Source organism: Micropterus salmoides, unplaced genomic scaffold, assembly GCF_014851395.1.
Source record: "Micropterus salmoides isolate LMB-PRFRI ecotype aquatic unplaced genomic scaffold, ASM1485139v1 Ms_hic_scaffold_9, whole genome shotgun sequence".
Taxonomy (NCBI): domain Eukaryota; kingdom Metazoa; phylum Chordata; class Actinopteri; order Centrarchiformes; family Centrarchidae; genus Micropterus; species Micropterus salmoides.
The window spans coordinates 7,815,426-7,834,969 of record NW_024044681.1 but is presented as its reverse complement, the minus strand read 5'-3'; the positions used below and the strand labels follow the sequence as shown (position 1 = coordinate 7,834,969).

Sequence of the window (19,544 nt, the reverse complement as noted above, 5' to 3'; positions counted from 1 at the left end):
AATAATGAATGTTTCTGTCTTCTGCCACACAGAGTGAAAAAAAAAGATAATATGGTTTACAGCAGGATCGTAGTGGGAGAGAAAAGTGACTGTGTTATAAAGGGTAACATGCAAAGTCAATATGCACACAGGACTTCATCAGATTAATTTGGTAATTCCACTACAGGCAGCTCCATAAACAGACAGGAGAGGAAACAGCGCCACCTTGTGGTAAAAAAAAAAAAAACACTAATGTTGTTGGTGAATGATTCCAGCTGTTAGAAGCTCCATGAATCTGGTTTTCCTCTAGGAACACATTTTTGTACTTTCCTCGTTAGGATAGTGGACAGTAGTAAGACCGGGGAATTGAACCCCAGACCGGGACAACTGGATAGAAGTTGAACCTCAAGATCTGATTCTGACAACATTCACACAAAGATCTGTCACAAATCTGGTCTTATTTATCAAATACAAATTTAGGGTAGTACCTACAACTAAGAGCAAATTTAAATATCTGTAACTCATGTGTGTGTTTACTGTTGACACAATTTGACCTGATTAAAACTAGTGTATTTACAAAATATATTTTATAAACTTATATTTCTTCATCAGATTGTCGGTATGAAACGTCTGTGTGATGTTTAACATTGTGAAAGTTTTGTCAATTAAATTTGATCCTGTTTTATTGTGTACAATTACAAAAAAATTACACAACCTACTGTTTTCCTAATTGGTCTAAATTCTAGGGAAAATAGAAAACATTGCACAGAGAAGTAGGCCAAATACCATTAATGAGACCGAGCAAGGTATCGACATAAGTCTCAATTATGATTCCTGCTGCCAATTGCTTTGTCTCACCCATTTGTACTAGTGAATTTTAGGACCAAAATATGAGAAACGGGTCGTAATTAACTAACATGAAATGAGGAATTCCTTCCTGAGCTGTAAAATCACAGGAGTGCGATAAATTACATTGGGCTACATCTTCACCAGTAGATAGTGCTGTGCATTTCCTGAATGAAGCGAGTACTGAACCACTTCACATAATGTTTCCTTTGGCATCACTATTGACTACAACTCGTGTTAAGACTTGTAACATCTTTAGATATTATGCTTATTGTTTCAATACACAAGTTATATTTTCAAGTTCAACAAAACTTTTATATAGAGAAAAGCTAATATGTGTCAACACCAGTTATGAATGAACGATCCAGGAGGAAAGCAGCTCTGAGTTGAAGCAGTGGGTTGGCCCTGAAAAGGGCCTTTGTGTTGCTGGGTGTAGCAGCGGGTTTACTTGGAGCTGGTGTACTTGGTCACGGCCTTGGTGCCTTCAGACACGGCGTGCTTGGCCAGCTCACCGGGCAGCAGCAGGCGGACGGCGGTCTGGATCTCCCTGGAGGTGATGGTGGAGCGCTTGTTGTAGTGAGCCAGACGGGAGGACTCGCCGGCGATGCGCTCAAAGATGTCGCTCACGAACGAGTTCATGATCAGCATGGCCTTGGACGAGATGCCGGTGTCGGGGTGGACCTGCTTCAGGACCTTGTACACGTAGATGGCGTAGCTCTCCTTCCTGGTCTTCCTCTTCTTCTTGCCAGTCTTGGAGACGCTCTTAGAGACGGCTTTCTTTGAGCCCTTCTTCGGAGCCTTAATTTTTTTTTTTAAGTTCTTTATTGAATTTCAAACATGACAGAGGACAGAACAGTTCTAAAAAAAAAACACTCCTAAATAGCCTACACATCACACACAATAATTAAGACTAATTACAAAGAAATACATTAATACATTAATAAAGTGCTTACCCAACAATAGAAGGTGCCAGGAGCTAAAGTGCTCAGTGTCGCTGCTCGGGGGGGGGGGGGGGGCTCTATCCCTCATAAATCCAGTGAGCTCCAGGGGAGAGACTGCGTCTTGTCCAACGTTCTCCTCCTGCGGAGTTCGGTCAGAATCTGTTTCACGACCATGTCGCTGTCTATGACAGTCTGGTGAATACTTGCGACGCATCTAGTTTTCCAAAGTTTTTGGCAAACGATGCTGATGACAAGTTGAAACAGTTCTTTTTTCTTTGTGGGCATGATTTCTTCGAGAAGTCCGTATGTAACAGATCTATAATTACGTATGAAAGAGAGGCCAAGACCATCTAAGATGTTCCAGACCTCCTGAGACCTATAGCAGTCCATCAGGAGGTGCTGCTGTGTCTCATCCTCCTCACAGTGTCTCATCGGACATTCTTTTGTTTTAACAAAGCAACACCAGGACACCACCGCTCTGACTGGGAGTCTACTGACTGACATGAGCCACCGGGCGTCCTGAAGGCTCTCCGAAAGTGACTTTCCCCTTAAAATTTTCCTCACCTCGGTGCCATCGCCAACCGCCAAGTTCGTGTAATGAATAAAACCCCCATATTTGTAATCGTTAATTTTTATGAAAATAGATTTGCTGCTAAAACCCACCCAGTCTATCTGTAAGTGCTGGTGTTGTGCAATAAAATCCCCGTAAATTAGTTTGTAGTAGGGACCCTGTCTGGCCCTGCCTCGTCTCTTATGCCATTTGGTGGGATCACCCAGCCAGAGAGCGTTCCTGGAGATGGCTGTGGAGACATTTTTTACAAAAGCTATCGTGAGGCGGATACCCAGATCCACGGCACCTAAACCTCCGTATTCTCTGCTTTTAAAAAGCAGCACTCTTTTTGTGACTTCCCTGGTTGTTCCCCAGACCAGGTTAACACATTGTTTATTCAGTTTAATTATCATTTTGTGCGATGGGGGGAAAATATTCGATAAAAACAGGAGTTTGGATAAAATAAAAGTTTTGACAACATTTATTCTGGTCCTATAATTATTTCTTTTGTTTTCCCATTTTTTTACTTCTTCTTTAACTACGCTCAGTTTTTTCTCCCAGTTTACTTCAGCACAATCTTTATTGCATATGGTCAGGCCCAAGATTTTAATTTCCTGATTAATTTGAATGTTAATGTCGCCCCTGTCGCTCTCCTCTCCTATCCAAACTCCTTCAGTTTTAGAGTGATTTAATTTAGCCCCAGATGCGAGCTCATACACGCTTAAAATATTTATTAAAGCGTCCATCTCCCTCTGGTTTTTATTACTACAGTAATGTCATCGGCATAGGCCATAGCTGTAACCTTAGAGGCGTTACCTACACTTGTACCTGAGATGAGGCTTTCTGCGTTGATTTTTTTAATCAGGGGATTGATGGCCAGGATGTACAAGGCTGGACTCAGGGGGCAGCCCTGCTTTACACCTCTCTGGACCTCCAAAGACTCGGTCAAAACACCATTGACATTAACACACACACTTGATTTCACATACAGACACTTTACCATATGGATGAAGGATTCAGGAAAGCCGTATGCTTCCAAAACTGACCAGAGGTAATCTCTGGAAATATAATCGAAGGCTTTTTTCTGGTCAAGGCCTATGATATAAAAACCTTTGTTATTTGGTTTGTTTAAAATCTCTCGTAAAATGCTCAGATTGTCCCACATGAGACGGCCTTTTATCGCACAGGTTTGTTCTCTTTCTATAATTTCATCCAGGATATTATTTAATCGATTGGTAATTATTTTAGCGAGTATTTTATAATCTGTATTCATAATAGTCAAGTGTCTGTAATTATCCAAATCAGTTGTATCACCTTTTTTAAATAAAAGACACAGAACACCCTGATAAAAGGAGTCCCCCATACAGCCGTTCTTCAAACCTTCATTGAACATTGAAGTGAGGAGATTTATAATGTCGTCCAGATATAGCTGGTAAAACTCCGTGGGCAGACCATCCGGACCAGGACTTTTGCCCACATTAAGCTGTTGGATGGCCTGCACCACCTCATCTTTTCGTATGTCCCCAATTACCTGAGAGAAGTTAAGTGAGCTGATGGGAGGAACATCCTTTAGCAAAATGTCCGCACATTCTGCCTCGGTTTCTATATGTTTATATGCGTCGGCACACAGATCTCTTATCGCTTGTCTTTTCTGTGGTTCAGAATACACAGCAACACCATCCTGATTTTTAATAGATTCAATGTATTTGCTTTGAATTTGTTTTCGTCTAATTTTGAGGGACTGAAGTAAATTGCCTCTGTTGTCCGTTTCTGTATTTTTAAAAATGTTAAGTAATAATTCACCATTAACTTTATCTATTTGTACTTTTAATACTGACATCGTTTCCTCTTCTGCTAATGTTCTTACCTTTTGTTTTAACGTGACGTATTGTTTAATTAATAAATCGTATTTTATATTTTTACTTTTGTTTAGTTCTCTACATTTAAATTTAAAATACTCCTTCATTCTACATTTTACTAGTTCCCACAGTATAACATCAGATTTGGTAAATACATTTAATTGAATTATTTTCTGAATTTCCTGTTTAAGTTCTATAATTATGTCTCTCTCTTTTAAACACAGAGTGTTTAGTTTCCAGAAACCTCTATTAACTGAGGTTCCGGAGGTTAATGATGTAACTACTAAAAGGTGATCTGAAAACTCGTTTAAGACTGTTCTATAATAAGATACATTAAAGTGAGTTGAGACGTAAATTCTGTCGATACGCGTTTTAGTTTTAGTATCGAACCTAGTAAAATCAAACCCCGACGGATTGACAGCTCTGCATACATCAATTAATTTAGCTTCTTTGCACGTTTCTTTTAAAAGTTTACCTTGTGGGCTCAATTTAAATATAGTATCGCTGCACCTGTCCTCTTCCGCAGTCACTATATTAAAATCACCACATAAGATAATTTTGTACGCCACCATGAGGAGTCCCCCGAGTCTTTTAAATAACCGGGTTTTCTTGCCTCTATCTGGAGCAGTGTAAACATTTATAATGCGATATTTTTCCCCTCTATAAAAACAGTCCAACATAAGCAATCTACCTGGGATAATATCCCTCCTTCTAATAATGGTTACCTCGTGAGATTTAAAAAATATACCCACCCCATCAGAGCTGTCTTCACCTATGGATATTACACATTTCCCCTTTTGCCACATATTAGTAACTTCAACCACATCCTCGTCCGTTTTTAACCGTAATTCTTGTGTGCACAAAATGTCGATATCAGTGTTCGATAAATAGTCAATTTTCTGTTCCCTATTGGCGCTCGACTGAATACCACGAGCATTCCAGGTGGAGACGGTGAGGAAGCTCATTAGGAAGAGAAATGAGGATGTCACGTCTAAGGTGATGGTTTATCATCCAGACGTTTCCCTTTTTTAGGGGGGGGGCACAAAGCTCTTCTCTTTTTACTAACTACCTTAAGAGGTGCTTCATCCTGAACCTCTAGACCCGCGGGGGCAGAAAACTCAGGTGATGTAGAAAAGGAGCCTGAGTTGCTTCCCGGCGGAGGAGAGAGGGGAGATCTGCTGGACCGCTGGGCAGCTGTTAACAACAGGCTGAAATCCGAGCTCGGACTCTCACTCGCACTCTCATAAAACAGCTCGCCCTCATCCTTTACATCTTCATCATCATCACTACTATCTATATCAATGAATTTTCTATGTGCATTCTCACTACATACACTTGAACTCTCCTCACCTGATGGACAGAGGGCCTCCGGAGGGGTCTGAGCTGGAGGCTGCGGCTCCTCGACAGGAAGCGCCTCTTTGAGGGACGGACGACGATCCCTCTGTAAGGCGAGAGGCTGAACATCAGATAGACGCGAGGAGCAGGAGAGGGCTCCAGGCACCTGTAGGATGACTGGCAGAAGACCGGGCTGCAGCTGGACTGCTGCTGGCTGCTGCTTTGTCACCGGTAGAAGATCGGATCGATGCTTGGCTGGCAGGGTGCCAGGCTGCTGTTGATCCGTTGATGACTGCTGATTTGCAGATGGTGGAGGATCAGGTCGCTGCTTGGTGGCTGGTAGAGGGCCGGGCTGCTGTTGATCGGCTAATAACTGCCGTAATGCTGCTGGTAGAGGGTCAGATCGCTGCTTAGTTGGCAGAGTGCCAGGTTGATGTTGCTCGGCTGCCGGCTGCTGTTTAACTGATGGTGGAGGGACGGGTCGCTCCTTGGCGGCTGGTAAAGGACCGGGCTGCTGTGGTTCCGCCAATAGATGCGGTTTAGCTGCTGACGGAGGACCAGTTCGCTGGTTGACTGGAGGGCCAGACTGCTGCTGGGCTCTAGCCTTGTTCACATAGGAGGAAGGGCAGCTGAAGAAAGTGTGGCCTTTTTCGCCACACAGGCTGCACTGACTCTCAAAATTGCAGGCTTTGGCCTTGTGGCCCAAGTTGCCACATTTCCAGCACTTTACGGAGGGGCACTGCTTTACTTGATGGTCAGTGGAATGACATATAAAGCAGCTGATGGATTGACCGGAGTAGATTATTCTCCCGTTGTAGGGGCCAAGGGAGATAGAGTTTGGGATTTGTGAAGTGTGTCCATTTGCGTCTTTACGCATCTTTACTTTATATCTGCGAACACCATACCAGATACCAAACTTATCCACAGGTTTGTATGAATGCAAAATCTCACAAAATCTGCTCAGATACAGATCTATGTCATGGTCTGGTACTCGCCCAGTCCAGAATTTCACTATAATGTTTGTGATATCCATTTGAATGGAGGACTCGATGGACCAGTCCCTCCATTTTGGGTCTCCATTTTTAGAGGCTTGGGCTTCCAGGAAACGCCTTAAAGGTGCCTCGTGGAAAAAGCACAGCTCGAAGTCTTTTTTGTTAGGTAAGGCTATAAATGAGTACACGTCAGTAACGTTAATCCAGACAGACTCAAACAACAAAACTTCACCAACATACTCGCGAGTAGGAGGATCTCCGTTGCCGATGTATTTCAGGCGAACCCAAAACTGCCCGAATTTGGAGGCATACTGAGGTAAAAGGCCAGCGGGGGCCATAGTGGCCTACTGCCCACCAGGGCACGAATAGGAGACACTGTCTATGGTGTTCACACTGTTTAAAGAACGATTCAATAATATTTTGTAGGCCAATTTAAACAACTGTGAAATCACTGATTATGCCTTCGGAGCCTTAACTGGATCAGGCATCTTCAACTTCGTAGTAGTTTTCAACGAATAAGTCTGCATCGCTGAGACGACAGATTTGTATGCGCTTGATGTAAATGATACTGTGCTGTTCCTCGTACAGGATTGGCTGAGCTTTAAACGAGACTGAGCATGCGCCACACAAGAGGCAACGACAAAAATTCCTTTATGAGAAGTGAGTAGATGTGAAGGTCAAATGATAAACACAGTAACACAGATTTAAACAGTCAAGTGTAATAATTTCAGTGGTGGAGGAAGTATTCAGATACTTTACTGAAGTAAAAGTACTAATACCACACTGAAATGTCCCATGTGACTGTTATACTATAATTCTATCATTAGGTTATTATTCATCATATATTAATGAAAATGCAAGATTTTACTGTTGTAGTTTTTAAGGTGCTCATTTTGAACTATTTTGTATGGGACTGCAACTAATGATTGCAGTCCTCTGCACTAAACTGCCCTCAAAACATATTTTTATGCCATTTTTTGACCCAGAAAAAAACATTTACAAAATGTTGTGAGTCAAGTTTCATTGTTAATTGTTGTCATTTTTTGGTGTTGTGCATTAGGTATATATATATATACTATATTTTCATTAAATGACTACGTTAATGATTAATATAACTATGGTTTTAAAGTTTAAAAAATATCTACCTTTGCAGTTTTCAGGTATTGACCCAAAAAAGACAAGTTTTTGGCAATTTTTTAGAAAAGCTTTCACAAAATCAGACATTTTAGAGGGCAACAATCAGTAACAAGCGTCTCGTCACAGCCCTACTTCTTGGTACAAGTGGTTCATGGTGTTTGTTGTAATTCTATTTGTTGTTCTGTCGTACAGAATATAAAGGCAGCTGAAACCAATTAGTTATGTTGGATGAGATGATGGTGGATTTTGAACCTGTGTGTGAGTTTGATCATTAATAACCTTTGATTTGCTGAATTAGATTTTTCTGAGCTTGCAAGTTGTTAAAGAGAGACATTTCTCCCTAAATCCAAACAAGTAAAACCCCAATAATCACATTTACACACCTGTTTTAATATAAATCAAATAATTTAACTATTAAATGCATAACAAGGTTTTAACCTCTAGTTAAAACAGTATTCATTTTATTTACACAGCCTACAGTTTAGTTTTAAAATGATACCATAATAGAAGCATCAGACATGGTTTGTTTAATGAACACCAGTATTGATTCCAACCAATTTAGATTTTTATTTAGTTCAATTATGTTTAAAGATTTTACCTCTTTTACAAAGAACTTACGTTATGATGCAGATTCATAGCAGATATTTGTTTCATTAATCCCTCTCAATATATTATGTAAGCCCATAAACAATCCCACAATAAATTCAAAAACAACATAAAGTCTGTAAAATCACATAGGCCTATTGATTTCAATATTTTCCATGTTTAAATCAAGTTTGATGAGTCTAAAAATATATCTGCCAATAGAGGAGACCCATTATGTGTAACTTAAATAAGAAATAAAAGGAAGCTCTTAAGTCCCGAATTTCCAAATAAAATACAAAGCTGATGATGAAACCTCGGTGTCCTTGATTTTAGCTTAATGGCCTGAATTCAGATGACAATAATTAACAAGAAAATATGTTAAATAACGTTCAAATATTGAATAAAAGTTACATTAATGTGTGAACTGACCTGATCAAATCATGTCACAGACAGAAAGCTGGTCTGGACACAAACTGAAGCTGATTAAAGTTATTTCAGTAAGTCAGGTCTCTGTACAGCAGAGTGGAGAAACACGACTTTCTGTTGTCAGTTACTTCATGTTAAATGTAACATTTGGTGGAAACGGAAAGTCTTTTCCAGCAGATGCATCTGTGACAGGAGTCCATCCAACCGGCTGAGTCCCCGACAGCAACCGTGTGTTTACCTCCACAGAAAACGTCTCTGAGAATATTCAAGTTTTTTACTTGTAGATTAATCTTGGAAATTAAATTTTCTCTCGAGCCGCTGCGCAGGTCGGGCGTCAGAGTGTTCTATTTCGTACACTATAGGCTTTGCCCTCTAAGAGCTGTCGCTATTGGGTTCATCCCCGCGCGCATGCGCAGTCCTGAAGATTTCTTTCGCGCCCATGTGCCGTGCACGGGCCTCTCTCAGGTCCGCAGATTGGGTATATAATACCGGCGAGACCAGAGATCTGCTCCCCTTTTCTCTTCAGCGCTGCATAGCAGTCACTTCTGAGAGCAGAGTAGCATCTAAAGAGCAATTTCTCATACTAAAGAGCTTTTCCTATGGCTACTCACCGCTCTACCGTTGAGGTCCGCCGCTCGGAAGGAGTCCGCCTCTGCCCGTCCTGCCACGCCGGCTACATCATGGGGTTTGATCTCCACGCCCGCTGCGAGACCTGCCTCGGTCCCCAGCACGCTGGCCTGACTCTGACTCCCCAGGCCTCGAGCCCCTACTGCGCACAGCTGCCCGTGGAGGAGAAGCGACGGCGGGTCGACGCCTTCGCGGCCCTGCAGGAGGAGGAGGCTGACGATGCTAGCTGGGCTAAGCCAGTTAGCTTCTTGGCGGACCTCGCCGGCGGGATTGCCAGCGATGCAGGGCTCGAGTCCTCTGACTCTGCTCCCTCCATTGCTGGCTCCCCGCCAGGCTCTCCCCTCTTCCCACTGGAAGACCTGGAGTTTGATTTCGAGTTGGATAAGAAGGCGGCGTCGCTAGCTCCTGCTCCACTTCCGCCTTCCAGCTTGCGGCCGCTGAGCGCAAGGGCGTGCCGATACCTGCCGAGCCTCCTGCACCTGCTCCTAGCGCCATGCTCGGCGACATCTACCAGCCAGAGCAAGCGTCCAAACAGGTTCCTGTGTGGCCCCTTTTTCCACCGCTTCAGCCTTTTCTCTCCGAAGCGGGGGCCGAGCCTGGGAAGCTGAAGGCGCCGGTGGCGAGGTATGTCAACTTCACGAAGGTTGAGGGCCTCACTGACCGTGGGTTTCCCTCTGTCCCACCTCTGGAGCCCAGCCTGGCAGCCATCCTGCTGCCTAAAGCCACTTTTTTCGGCAGGAGGAAGCCGACTCCGCCCTCCGCCCGCGACCAGGTGACGGCTCGAGTCACGGACCGCTCCCACCAGTGTGCCGCCCAGGTAGCAGCTGCCATCAATAATATATCGCTGCTGGCCTCGTCCATGTCGTATGCCGCTGCTCAGCCCGACGCTCTTTCCCCCGAGCTTGCCAGCGAGTTTGGGAAAGACACGGCCGCCATTTTGTCGCTCTCCACAGCAGCGGCGGTCGGCCAGTTCCGGATTATGGCGTGGATGACGATGCTGCAACGGAACATGTGGCTGCACATGTCCGATCTGCCGGAGCAGATCAGGAAGGAGTTGCTGGACGGCCCCATCAGCCTCGATGGGCTGTTTGGGCCGCTCCTCCAGGATGCAATCACACACCTGCAGCAAGCTTCGGACGAGGCAGACAAGGTGAAGCGGCACACAGCGTGGAGCAGAGCGCCACCTCAACTCCCACGGCGCTCACAGGGCTCCTGGCGTGATCGCCGCCACTCCTGCTCCAGGCGGAGGCGCCCGCGGCCTCTGCTCCAGCCCGCTGCTCCCTCTTCACAGCGCCGCCCTGCAGTAAAGAACAGGCGAGCGGCTTGCTCCTGGTCCAACCCCCCTGCCGAGCCTCCCCGCAAACAGCGGAGGTATTGACGGGACGCGGGGGACGTGTGTTTTCTTCCTGGAACAGCCGGACACAACGGCTCTTTTCAGAGCCAACCAAACGTCCTCTCACCCTTCAGTGTGTGTTAGTGGAGGTTTTTCACCGTGGCACGAGTCTGACACTGAGAATGAGCGGCCCGAGTGTTTCACACTATCGCCGCCGCAGCCCTTTCAACTCAGCCCTCCCATGGGCCGTGTCGAGCGGCTCTGCAGCTCACACGGCGGCGGAGAGGGCTCTTCTCTGGCTGTCAGAAATGTCCACAGAGGCCCCCTTAGATCTCAATAATGCAAAAAAAATTATAGTAGGAGTGATTTATCGCCCCCCTGACTCTGACTTTGATGTTTTCGAGGGTAAACTGGAGGACATATTATTCTCCATAAACAAAAAAAACAAAGATTGTGTCATACTTGGTGGCTTCAATATTGATGTCTCTAAAGATGACGTTGTAAAAAGAGACTTTGTAAATACCTTGCATTCTTTTTCTTTCTTTTGTACCATAAATCAATTTACCAGAGTAACGCTCTCCACTAGGACAGTTATTGACAATATCATCACAAACATTCGAAATACTAGACTAGAATCTGGAGTTGTGTTATCTGATATTACTGATCACTTTCCGATTGTATTGTTTCTAGATCTTGCAAATAAGAATGAATTATCACTGCAAAAAACAAAAATCAAAGTACTAAATGAGAGAATCTTGAAACTATTGATCGAAAATTTACAGGCTAAAACATGGAAAGCAGTCTATGACTGCAACAATACTGATACTGCTTATGACAACTTGATAAATGAAATTACAAACTCTATTTGTTGTACTATCCCTGAAAAGAACGCTGGACACCGTGCAACTGGTTTCAACCCCTGGCTTACAAAGGGTATTTTAAAATCTATCACCCATAAAAATAAACTCTATAAACGTTTCTTAAGAAGCCCAAGTGTTGATGAATAAGGATATATACTAGTTACAGGAATAAACTTACTAATATAATAAGGAAAAGTAAAAATAACCACTATATACACCTCATAAAAGCATCACAGGGTGACTCTAAGAGGTCTTGGGAAGTGTTAAATGAAGTCCTTAACAAGAGAAAAAACAACACTGTGCTTCCAAATGCTCACAATACTTACACTCAAATTTGGATAATAAATATATGCAAGACATTGATTTAGCAAATAATTTTAATAATTACTTTAACTCTATTGGGGAAAAACTCTCTAATAAAATAGTTAAGCCTCGGGGGATCACTTTCGACCATTATTTGCGGGGTTCTTATGCAAATTCTTTCTTTATGAAACCAACTAATTGTGATGAAGTCTACAAAATAATTACTAATTTACGAAGTTCGTATACTGCTGGTGAGGATGAAATTTGTAGTAAAATTCTGAAAGCCATAGCATTTAATATCAGGGAGCCATTGACTTATTGTATTAATCTCTCTCTGCTTGCTGGAACTGTACCAAAAAGGACAAAAATTGCCAAAATTATACCAGTGTTCAAATCTGGGGATAAAAATGATATGTGCAATTATCGTCCGATATCAATCTTGCCCACAGTTTCTAAAGTTTTAGAGAGAGTAGTGTACAATAGGCTATATGGCTACCTTGATAAACTTAATATTATTGCTTCTTCTCAATATGGTTTTAGGAAGAAAAGAACCACATGTATGGCGGTACTCGATCTGATTGAAAAGATCAATGATGCCATTAATAAAGGCGAGAGTGGTATTGGTATTTTTTTAGATTTATCTAAGGCGTTTGATACTATTGATTTCGACATCCTATTAAATAAATTACACCATTATGGAATTAGAGGATTAGCCCTTAGCTGGTTCAGAAGTTATCTATTTGGTAGACAGCAGTATGTAAGTATCAATGAACAAATTTCAATAAGCAAACCCATTAAATGTGGAGTCCCACAGGGATCCATTTTGGGCCCTCTTCTTTTCTTAATATATAAATGATTTTGGAAATTCCACAATGGCTTTACACAAGGTTTTATTTGCTGATGACACAAATCTATTTATGTCACATAAGAATCCAGACGATATGGAAGAAACAATAAATAGAGAATTATGAAATGTTGCTATCTGGTTTCGGTGCAATAAATTATCTCTTAACATAAATAAGACTAACTACATCGTGTTTCATTCCAAACAAAATCAATTGGTAAATAAGTATGTCTGTCTTAAAATAAATGAACAAATTATTGAAAGAGTAAACACCATTAAATTTCTCGGAGTCTTTATTGATGAATGTCTACAATTCAAATGTCATATTGACCAGTTAATAACAAAATTATCAAAATACGTTGGACTATTTTTCAAAGTAAGACATTTTCTCCCGCAGTCAGCACTTGTTATCTTATATAAAACATTGTTTGAGTCCCATTTAAATTATTGCAATGTCATATGGTGTAACACTTTTACTAGCTGCCTGAAAAAAATACAGTCTTTACAGAAAAAAAATTATAAGGGTAATGACGTGGTCTGAGCCAAATACCCCCTCGCATCTATTGTTTCATCACCTGGGTCTATTAAGACTTACCGAATACAATTCTTTTCATAATGCTTGTATGATATTCCAGGTTGTTCATATGCTAAATGACCGATTGTGTGAACTTGTCCCAATCAGTCGACCCCAGCATACATACCACACAAGGGAAAAAGAGTTAATTACTGGTAAAATAAGACGTTTGAAATGTACGAGCCTGAGTCTGTAGAGGTCCGCAGATTTGGAACAAGCTCGAGGAAAACCTTAAATTGGTGCATTCTGTCTCCGTTTTCAAAATAAATCTGAAGGAAAATTTGCTCTTAACATATACTTTTTGATCATTTTGGAAGTGTTATATTTGTTCTGGGATTGATCTTTTGTTTGTTTGTAGTCTTGTGTTTTGTTGTATTTATATTTATTTGTTTTTATGGCATGAGTTTTTCTTGAATGTTATATGTTGTATGTAGATATTGGGCCCCCTCTTAAAAGCTTTAATAGCTTCTTTGGGGTTCTCCCTTTTCACACAATAACCTTCCTGTTACCATTGTAATTTGTCCTTAAAAATGATGAGGTGTGTGTGTGTGTGTGTGTGTGTGTGAAATAAAAATAAAAATAGAAAATAGAAATAGAGGCCCGTACACGGCACATAGGCGCGAAAGAAATCTTGAGATAAACCCAATAGCGACAGCTCTTAGAGGGCGAAGCCTATACTCATAGAATCTGGGGTTACAATACGTAACCAACGTTCCGTTTAATGGTTTGAAGAACTAAAGTAAATGGACTAATTTTGCTGATTAGTTGGCTGATTAGTTTTGTTTGGTAAATAACCAAACAAAAGCAATATAACAAATAAATGATGCAAACTACAAGCATGAAAGGATTGCAGGCCTAAGGTTGCGGAGGAGTGAAACATGGCACAGTCTCTAACATACATTTTAAATTCATGGTTTGTTGTGCTAAGTTTGGGTCCAGGACAGACACCAAATAGTCTCTCTCTGTTGGGTCTAATATTTAGACTCTGTTGGGAAATAATATTTTATATGTATGTATTAGCATTAACTTCATATTCTATTTTTATTTCCATAATTATTATGTTTTATAAACTTCAGATCAATTTTTTTTTTTTTTACTTATTTACTTCTGTATCTCATCTTATCTTGAAATGTGGAAAAACTTTGTTAATGTAACTTTAGTCTCCAAAAGTTTTGAAGATGTAATATTTCTAACATGTTGTTTTCAATCTAAAATCATTGTTTCTTTCTTGGCCAGCTGCTGTGGATGATTGGTCAGTTTGAATTTTTCTTTTGGCCAATAGCAGCTCCTCTCGGCCTGGACCAATCAGCGCCGTCGTCGCGCCCGCTCTTCCTTTATAAAGCCGCTGCTCGCAGCCTGTCGGGATTCTTCTTTATCTGTGAACACGGACAAGTTAGAGAGACTGAAATGGCCAGAACCAAGCAGACCGCGCGTAAATCCACCGGAGGAAAAGCTCCCAGGAAGCAGCTGGCCACCAAGGCTGCCCGTAAGAGCGCCCCGGCCACCGGCGGAGTGAAGAAGCCCCACCGCTACAGGCCCGGTACCGTGGCTCTCCGAGAGATCCGCCGCTACCAGAAGTCCACCGAGCTGCTGATCCGCAAGCTGCCCTTCCAGCGCCTGGTGAGGGAGATCGCTCAGGACTTCAAGACCGACCTGCGCTTCCAGAGCTCCGCCGTCATGGCTCTGCAGGAGGCCAGCGAGGCTTACCTGGTCGGCCTCTTCGAGGACACCAACCTGTGCGCCATCCACGCCAAGAGGGTCACCATCATGCCCAAAGACATCCAGCTGGCCCGACGCATCCGCGGAGAGAGGGCTTAAACTCCCCCCACACCTCTTTACACCACAACGGCTCTTTTAAGAGCCTCCTCACTAAAGCTCAAGAGCTCCTTCCTCTGATCATGTTCATGAAAACCACTATATATTACTGTTCAAACACTAATGATCACAGCAAGAAAACATCTTATTTACAGAAATTTAATATTTCATCAACAAGTTCAAATAAGCTGAAATCAGCAATTATGACTTTATGGAAGCCACATGTGAGGAAGCCTCTGTGCTTTAATAAAAAGCTGCCTCAGACAACATGTAGTACTCAGGAGCTCCTTCCTCTAATGATCATGTATTTGTTTCATAAATTAAACTCAACACCTGTAAGTGAAAATGCAGTAACAAATTCATGACATGTGAACAGAATAAGGTTGACAAACGTCTAAAGAATCTGTTTCCTGAAGGGAAATTGTCACTACATGTCAAGGTAGTGTGTATAATAAACTGGTATCTACAACTTTAATGGACCAAGTACTAGTGAATAAGGACGATGTTGTACAGTCAGACTCAGGAGGTACGTTGAGCTGCAGACACACGTAAACTGATGGTTGATGATGAAGCCTCGCTAAATTTGAGTAAATTGTAAAAAGGATCTGGGGGATAAACTGTTTATCATGAAACATGAGCAGGAAGTGTGTCTTTAGTTTGAGATGTGTGGCTCTTAAAAGAGCCGTTGTGTTTGTGGTTGTTGTTGTTGTTTACTTCTTGGCGGGCTTCTCGGTCTTCTTGGGCAGCAGGACCGCCTGGATGTTGGGCAGCACGCCGCCCTGAGCGATGGTGACTCCGCCCAGCAGCTTGTTGAGCTCCTCGTCGTTGCGGACGGCCAGCTGCAGGTGACGGGGGATGATCCTGGTCTTCTTGTTGTCGCGGGCGGCGTTTCCGGCCAGCTCCAGGATCTCAGCGGTCAGGTACTCCAGCACCGCCGCCAGGTACACGGGGGCTCCGGCACCGACGCGCTCCGCGTAGTTTCCTTTACGCAGCAGCCTGTGGACACGACCGACGGGGAACTGCAGCCCGGCGCGGGAGGAGCGGGTCTTGGCCTTTGCTCTGGCTTTGCCTCCGGTCTTTCCTCTTCCAGACATTTTCCGTTTTGATTCTTTCGAGCACGAGAAAGTTTTGTCCTACAAGCCGCCGAAACCACATATATATGTGTACAGAGCTGCTCCCTGATTGGCCAGAGCGAGCGTACCGATGATCACCCAATCAGAAAAGGGTTTACGTCAAGTCCCGGTATTAACCATAAAACTTCCGGTTCACGCTGCATGGGATTTCAAAATAAATTATAATCGTAGCGTTTGTTCCGTTATTATTAATATTTCAGTCTCTAAGTCACAGCCTTGTTTTTCTTATTGTTCTAAGAAAATAATCTGTCACAGAGTCACTGCTGATCTTAATTCAGTTGTTCTATATATATATATAATGTGCTGTATTTGGATTTATTTTTGTGAAGATCTGTCATCACAAAAATGCAAACAATCAATAGAAGAAAAGAATCCTGAAAACATTTAATAGATGTGAAAATATAGCAACAGATCCCCTCACATATTTCTGTTTTCATAGATGGAGGCAGACCAAGGTTTGATTCACTAGAGTCAGTGAATGAGTGCTTCCACTATTAGACCGCTGCAAATATATTAATATATACTGTATTCCCCAAACAAAATCTAAATACTGTCCCAGATGAACTGAGGCTGGAAGATTGGGCCTAAATGAAAACCAATCAAACAAGGCAACATCCATAAAATTGAAATACGTATAATAACCTACTCTGTTTAGCATTTCACTTTATTTCTTTGTTTGTTTTGTTCTTATTTAGGTATTTGACATTTTTTGTAAGCTCCTGTATTCTTTAAGAAAGATTTCCAGAGCCTTTTAGTTGTCAGTTTATTTACTGATGCCCTCAGTTTTAAATATTAATTACATGTATTTTCTTCATCCCAACATCCACATATGTTTCACTCCAGATTGTCACAACCTCCTGCTCACACAGATAAAATGGCTGACGTGAAACACTTGAAACATGAAGTCATTAACCAAAATCATGTACACAGTTCACTGACAACTTTTGTAACACAGTGAGGAACCTTTAAAATACAACATTAATAATAATAATTCATCCAACAGAAGCAGATGCTTGACTTAATATTTACAGCATTGGTTTTGGAGTCTGATGCATGCAGGGTTAAAAAAAAACAAACTGTTATTAAACCAGAGAAGCATGGTGCAGTGTGTTATGTGGATGTTATATCATTGTTTTCCAACCTTGTTGGCTTATAATTCCTTCATTGGTTATTATTTGCATGCAAACCTCCGCCAACTAGCGCTTAGCACAAGAGCAGATGATGCTGATGGGAATCTCATTATAACCAAATACCAGCAAAACTAAAGTGTTACAAATTTAAATTCTGGCCTGATGATGGTGCTAGATGAAGACTAAAAGTTTATTTCAGAAGCATTTTGCATTTTGTTGTTGTTATATTTGTTGTAATTCTCTTTACATCCTCACAGCAAATAAATCAAATGCTCTGACGCAACAATGGAAATAATTCAGTATCTGTGGCTGTCGCGGGACTCATTTCATTCGGTCTATCCACCTCGCCGTCCCTGCGCACACTCTGCTCGTGCACTCATTGCATATGAAGATGTGTTTTTGGGGGAGTAGCTTTGGAGAGAGGCCTAAAGAGAGGGGGTGGGATTTTTTTTTAGGTCAGATGCTTTTAAAATCTCTTTCTCTCTCTTGCTAGTTTCTCCAATGTTGCCTGTCCCAGCTTTGAGGGATCACCAAAGTTATTACTAAAGCCTCGTTCACACTGCACGATTTGTAGCCCTATTTGCCACTCGGCGTCCGTCGGGCTGTGATCGGGGGTAAATCAGCGGCTGATTGGCGGTCGCCAGTTGTTATGCGTGAACTACTCAACGAGGCATCACAACAGCTTCCCGACACATTTCTGACACATCGCCGACGTCTGCCAGATATCTAGCACGCCAAATATCTGGAGGAGTCGGCCGACTCGACATCCACATCCAGCCACTGAGAGCAGGCAGCTACTTTTTCACTGCAAAACACTTTTTACTCACCTCCAGGTCTCTCTGTAGCTCAGATGATCCCTGCTGCCTGAGCGTGCTGATCCATCCTTTCACTCAGATTCTTTGTCTTTATAATAACAAACAGCCAACAAACAACAGGGTGTAGGTTCGCGTCATTTCCTGTTTCACATTTCACGTGTGTGTGTTTTCTTGACAAAACGTGGTTTGGAGACCAGCGTCGTGCGACGGGGCCGCTGTCAGCTCGTGTAGCGTGTGACCCCCCTGTCACCGATCAGTCACGCAGTGTGAACGCCACAACGACTTCAAGACTCCCGTCACAAGACGGCAAGTTGTGTAGCGTGAACGACATTGAAAGTCGTGTAGTCGGCCAGAGCCTCAAGTCATTCGCTTCCGGCTCCTGGGACCTTATTTCGGGAAAAATATTGTACGGTAGTCAACGGCAAGGGACAATTCATATTTTGATCCCGTTTGAACTGTGCCCTGAATTACACACATGATGTTTGTAAACAAAAGATCATTTTGCTTCAGTCATTTACAGAAACAGTTTATGACGTCAAATACGCAACTTTTGGGTTTGTGGTCTGTGTAATTATGTATTTTCACAGTCTTATACTTCAACAGTTTTACAACAAATTGCGACTTTCTTGACTTTAAAATGTATCACAGTTCAAACGGGATCAAAATATTTGTTGTCTCCTGCCGTCGACTACTGTACAATATTTTTCAAAGATAAGGTCCAATGTTGGTCCACCGGAAGAGGAGGGACTTAGGCTTGCTTTATACTCCTGCGTCATGCATTTACACGTGCGTCGGTGTCTCTGTCATTCTTCAACTACACCGCTACAGCGTCCACTGTGTTGACTTTTGCTGGGCGAGCAGGCTAACTTCCGGTTTAGCCCTCAGCTAAAACTGTAAACATGCGGCTTGTATCGACTTTTCAAATGTTATCGACCGATTGGATCACATTCTGATAGTGAAACGAGTCATTTTGCTCAAGTTGTGACGGTCAGATATATCGATCCACCGTGTTGCAGCTGCTGGTTTGGCCGCAAGTAAAAGTAAATTCAAAGCACGGGGCACTTCCTGTCGGCTCGGAGGCTACACAGGCTACACCGATCACAGTTCTTACGTTCTGCGTCGCCTTGACATGTAGTTAACATTTTTGAGGCGGTATACGTCGTTATATTGTGATAATTATCACAATATGTTTCAAATCGTTATTTCTTTTGAGTTTAAAGGCTGATTTTTGCTCTTGAGTGAAAGTTGAAGAAACCAGATGGTTAATTGTGGTTTAAACTTTTCTTTACGGTCAACACTTGATGCCAAACAGTGGATCACTTCACAAATCTGAGGTAGAACATTCAAAACAATTATGATAAAATCTTTGTCAACAAATATGCACGAGTCAAATTAAGTAAAAGCTTTTTTCAGTCCTTTTTCCTCAACAAAATAAACATATTAATAAAAAATCAAGTCCT

At 42.3% G+C, this 19,544-nt stretch overlaps 4 protein-coding genes across 4 annotated transcripts; 1 reads left to right on the top strand and 3 right to left on the bottom strand.

Annotated features, from left to right (window-relative positions):
* Positions 1–1,131: 1,131 nt before the first annotated feature.
* On the bottom strand, positions 1,132–2,198 carry LOC119895541 (histone H2B 1/2-like). Its single transcript, XM_038708716.1, has 2 exons — positions 2,133–2,198; positions 1,132–1,644 (listed from the first exon to the last, which is right to left on the bottom strand). Exons 1-2 carry the CDS (start codon positions 2,196–2,198, stop codon positions 1,270–1,272), a joined length of 441 nt encoding a protein of 146 aa, XP_038564644.1. The 3' UTR covers positions 1,132–1,269.
* Positions 2,199–5,166: 2,968 nt separating this feature from the next.
* Positions 5,167–6,994, bottom strand: LOC119895540. The gene has a single exon (XM_038708715.1). The coding sequence runs from the start codon at positions 6,838–6,840 to the stop codon at positions 5,167–5,169; it is 1,674 nt and encodes a 557-aa protein (XP_038564643.1). The 5' UTR covers positions 6,841–6,994.
* A 7,483-nt stretch (positions 6,995–14,477) lies between these two features.
* On the top strand, positions 14,478–15,150 carry LOC119894944 (histone H3). Its single transcript, XM_038707666.1, has one exon. The coding sequence runs from the start codon at positions 14,599–14,601 to the stop codon at positions 15,007–15,009; it is 411 nt and encodes a 136-aa protein (XP_038563594.1). The 5' UTR covers positions 14,478–14,598; the 3' UTR covers positions 15,010–15,150.
* Positions 15,151–15,232: 82 nt separating this feature from the next.
* LOC119894948 (histone H2A-like) lies at positions 15,233–16,135 on the bottom strand. The gene has a single exon (XM_038707670.1). It carries the CDS (start codon positions 16,098–16,100, stop codon positions 15,717–15,719), a length of 384 nt encoding a protein of 127 aa, XP_038563598.1. The 5' UTR covers positions 16,101–16,135; the 3' UTR covers positions 15,233–15,716.
* Positions 16,136–19,544: the final 3,409 nt, after the last annotated feature.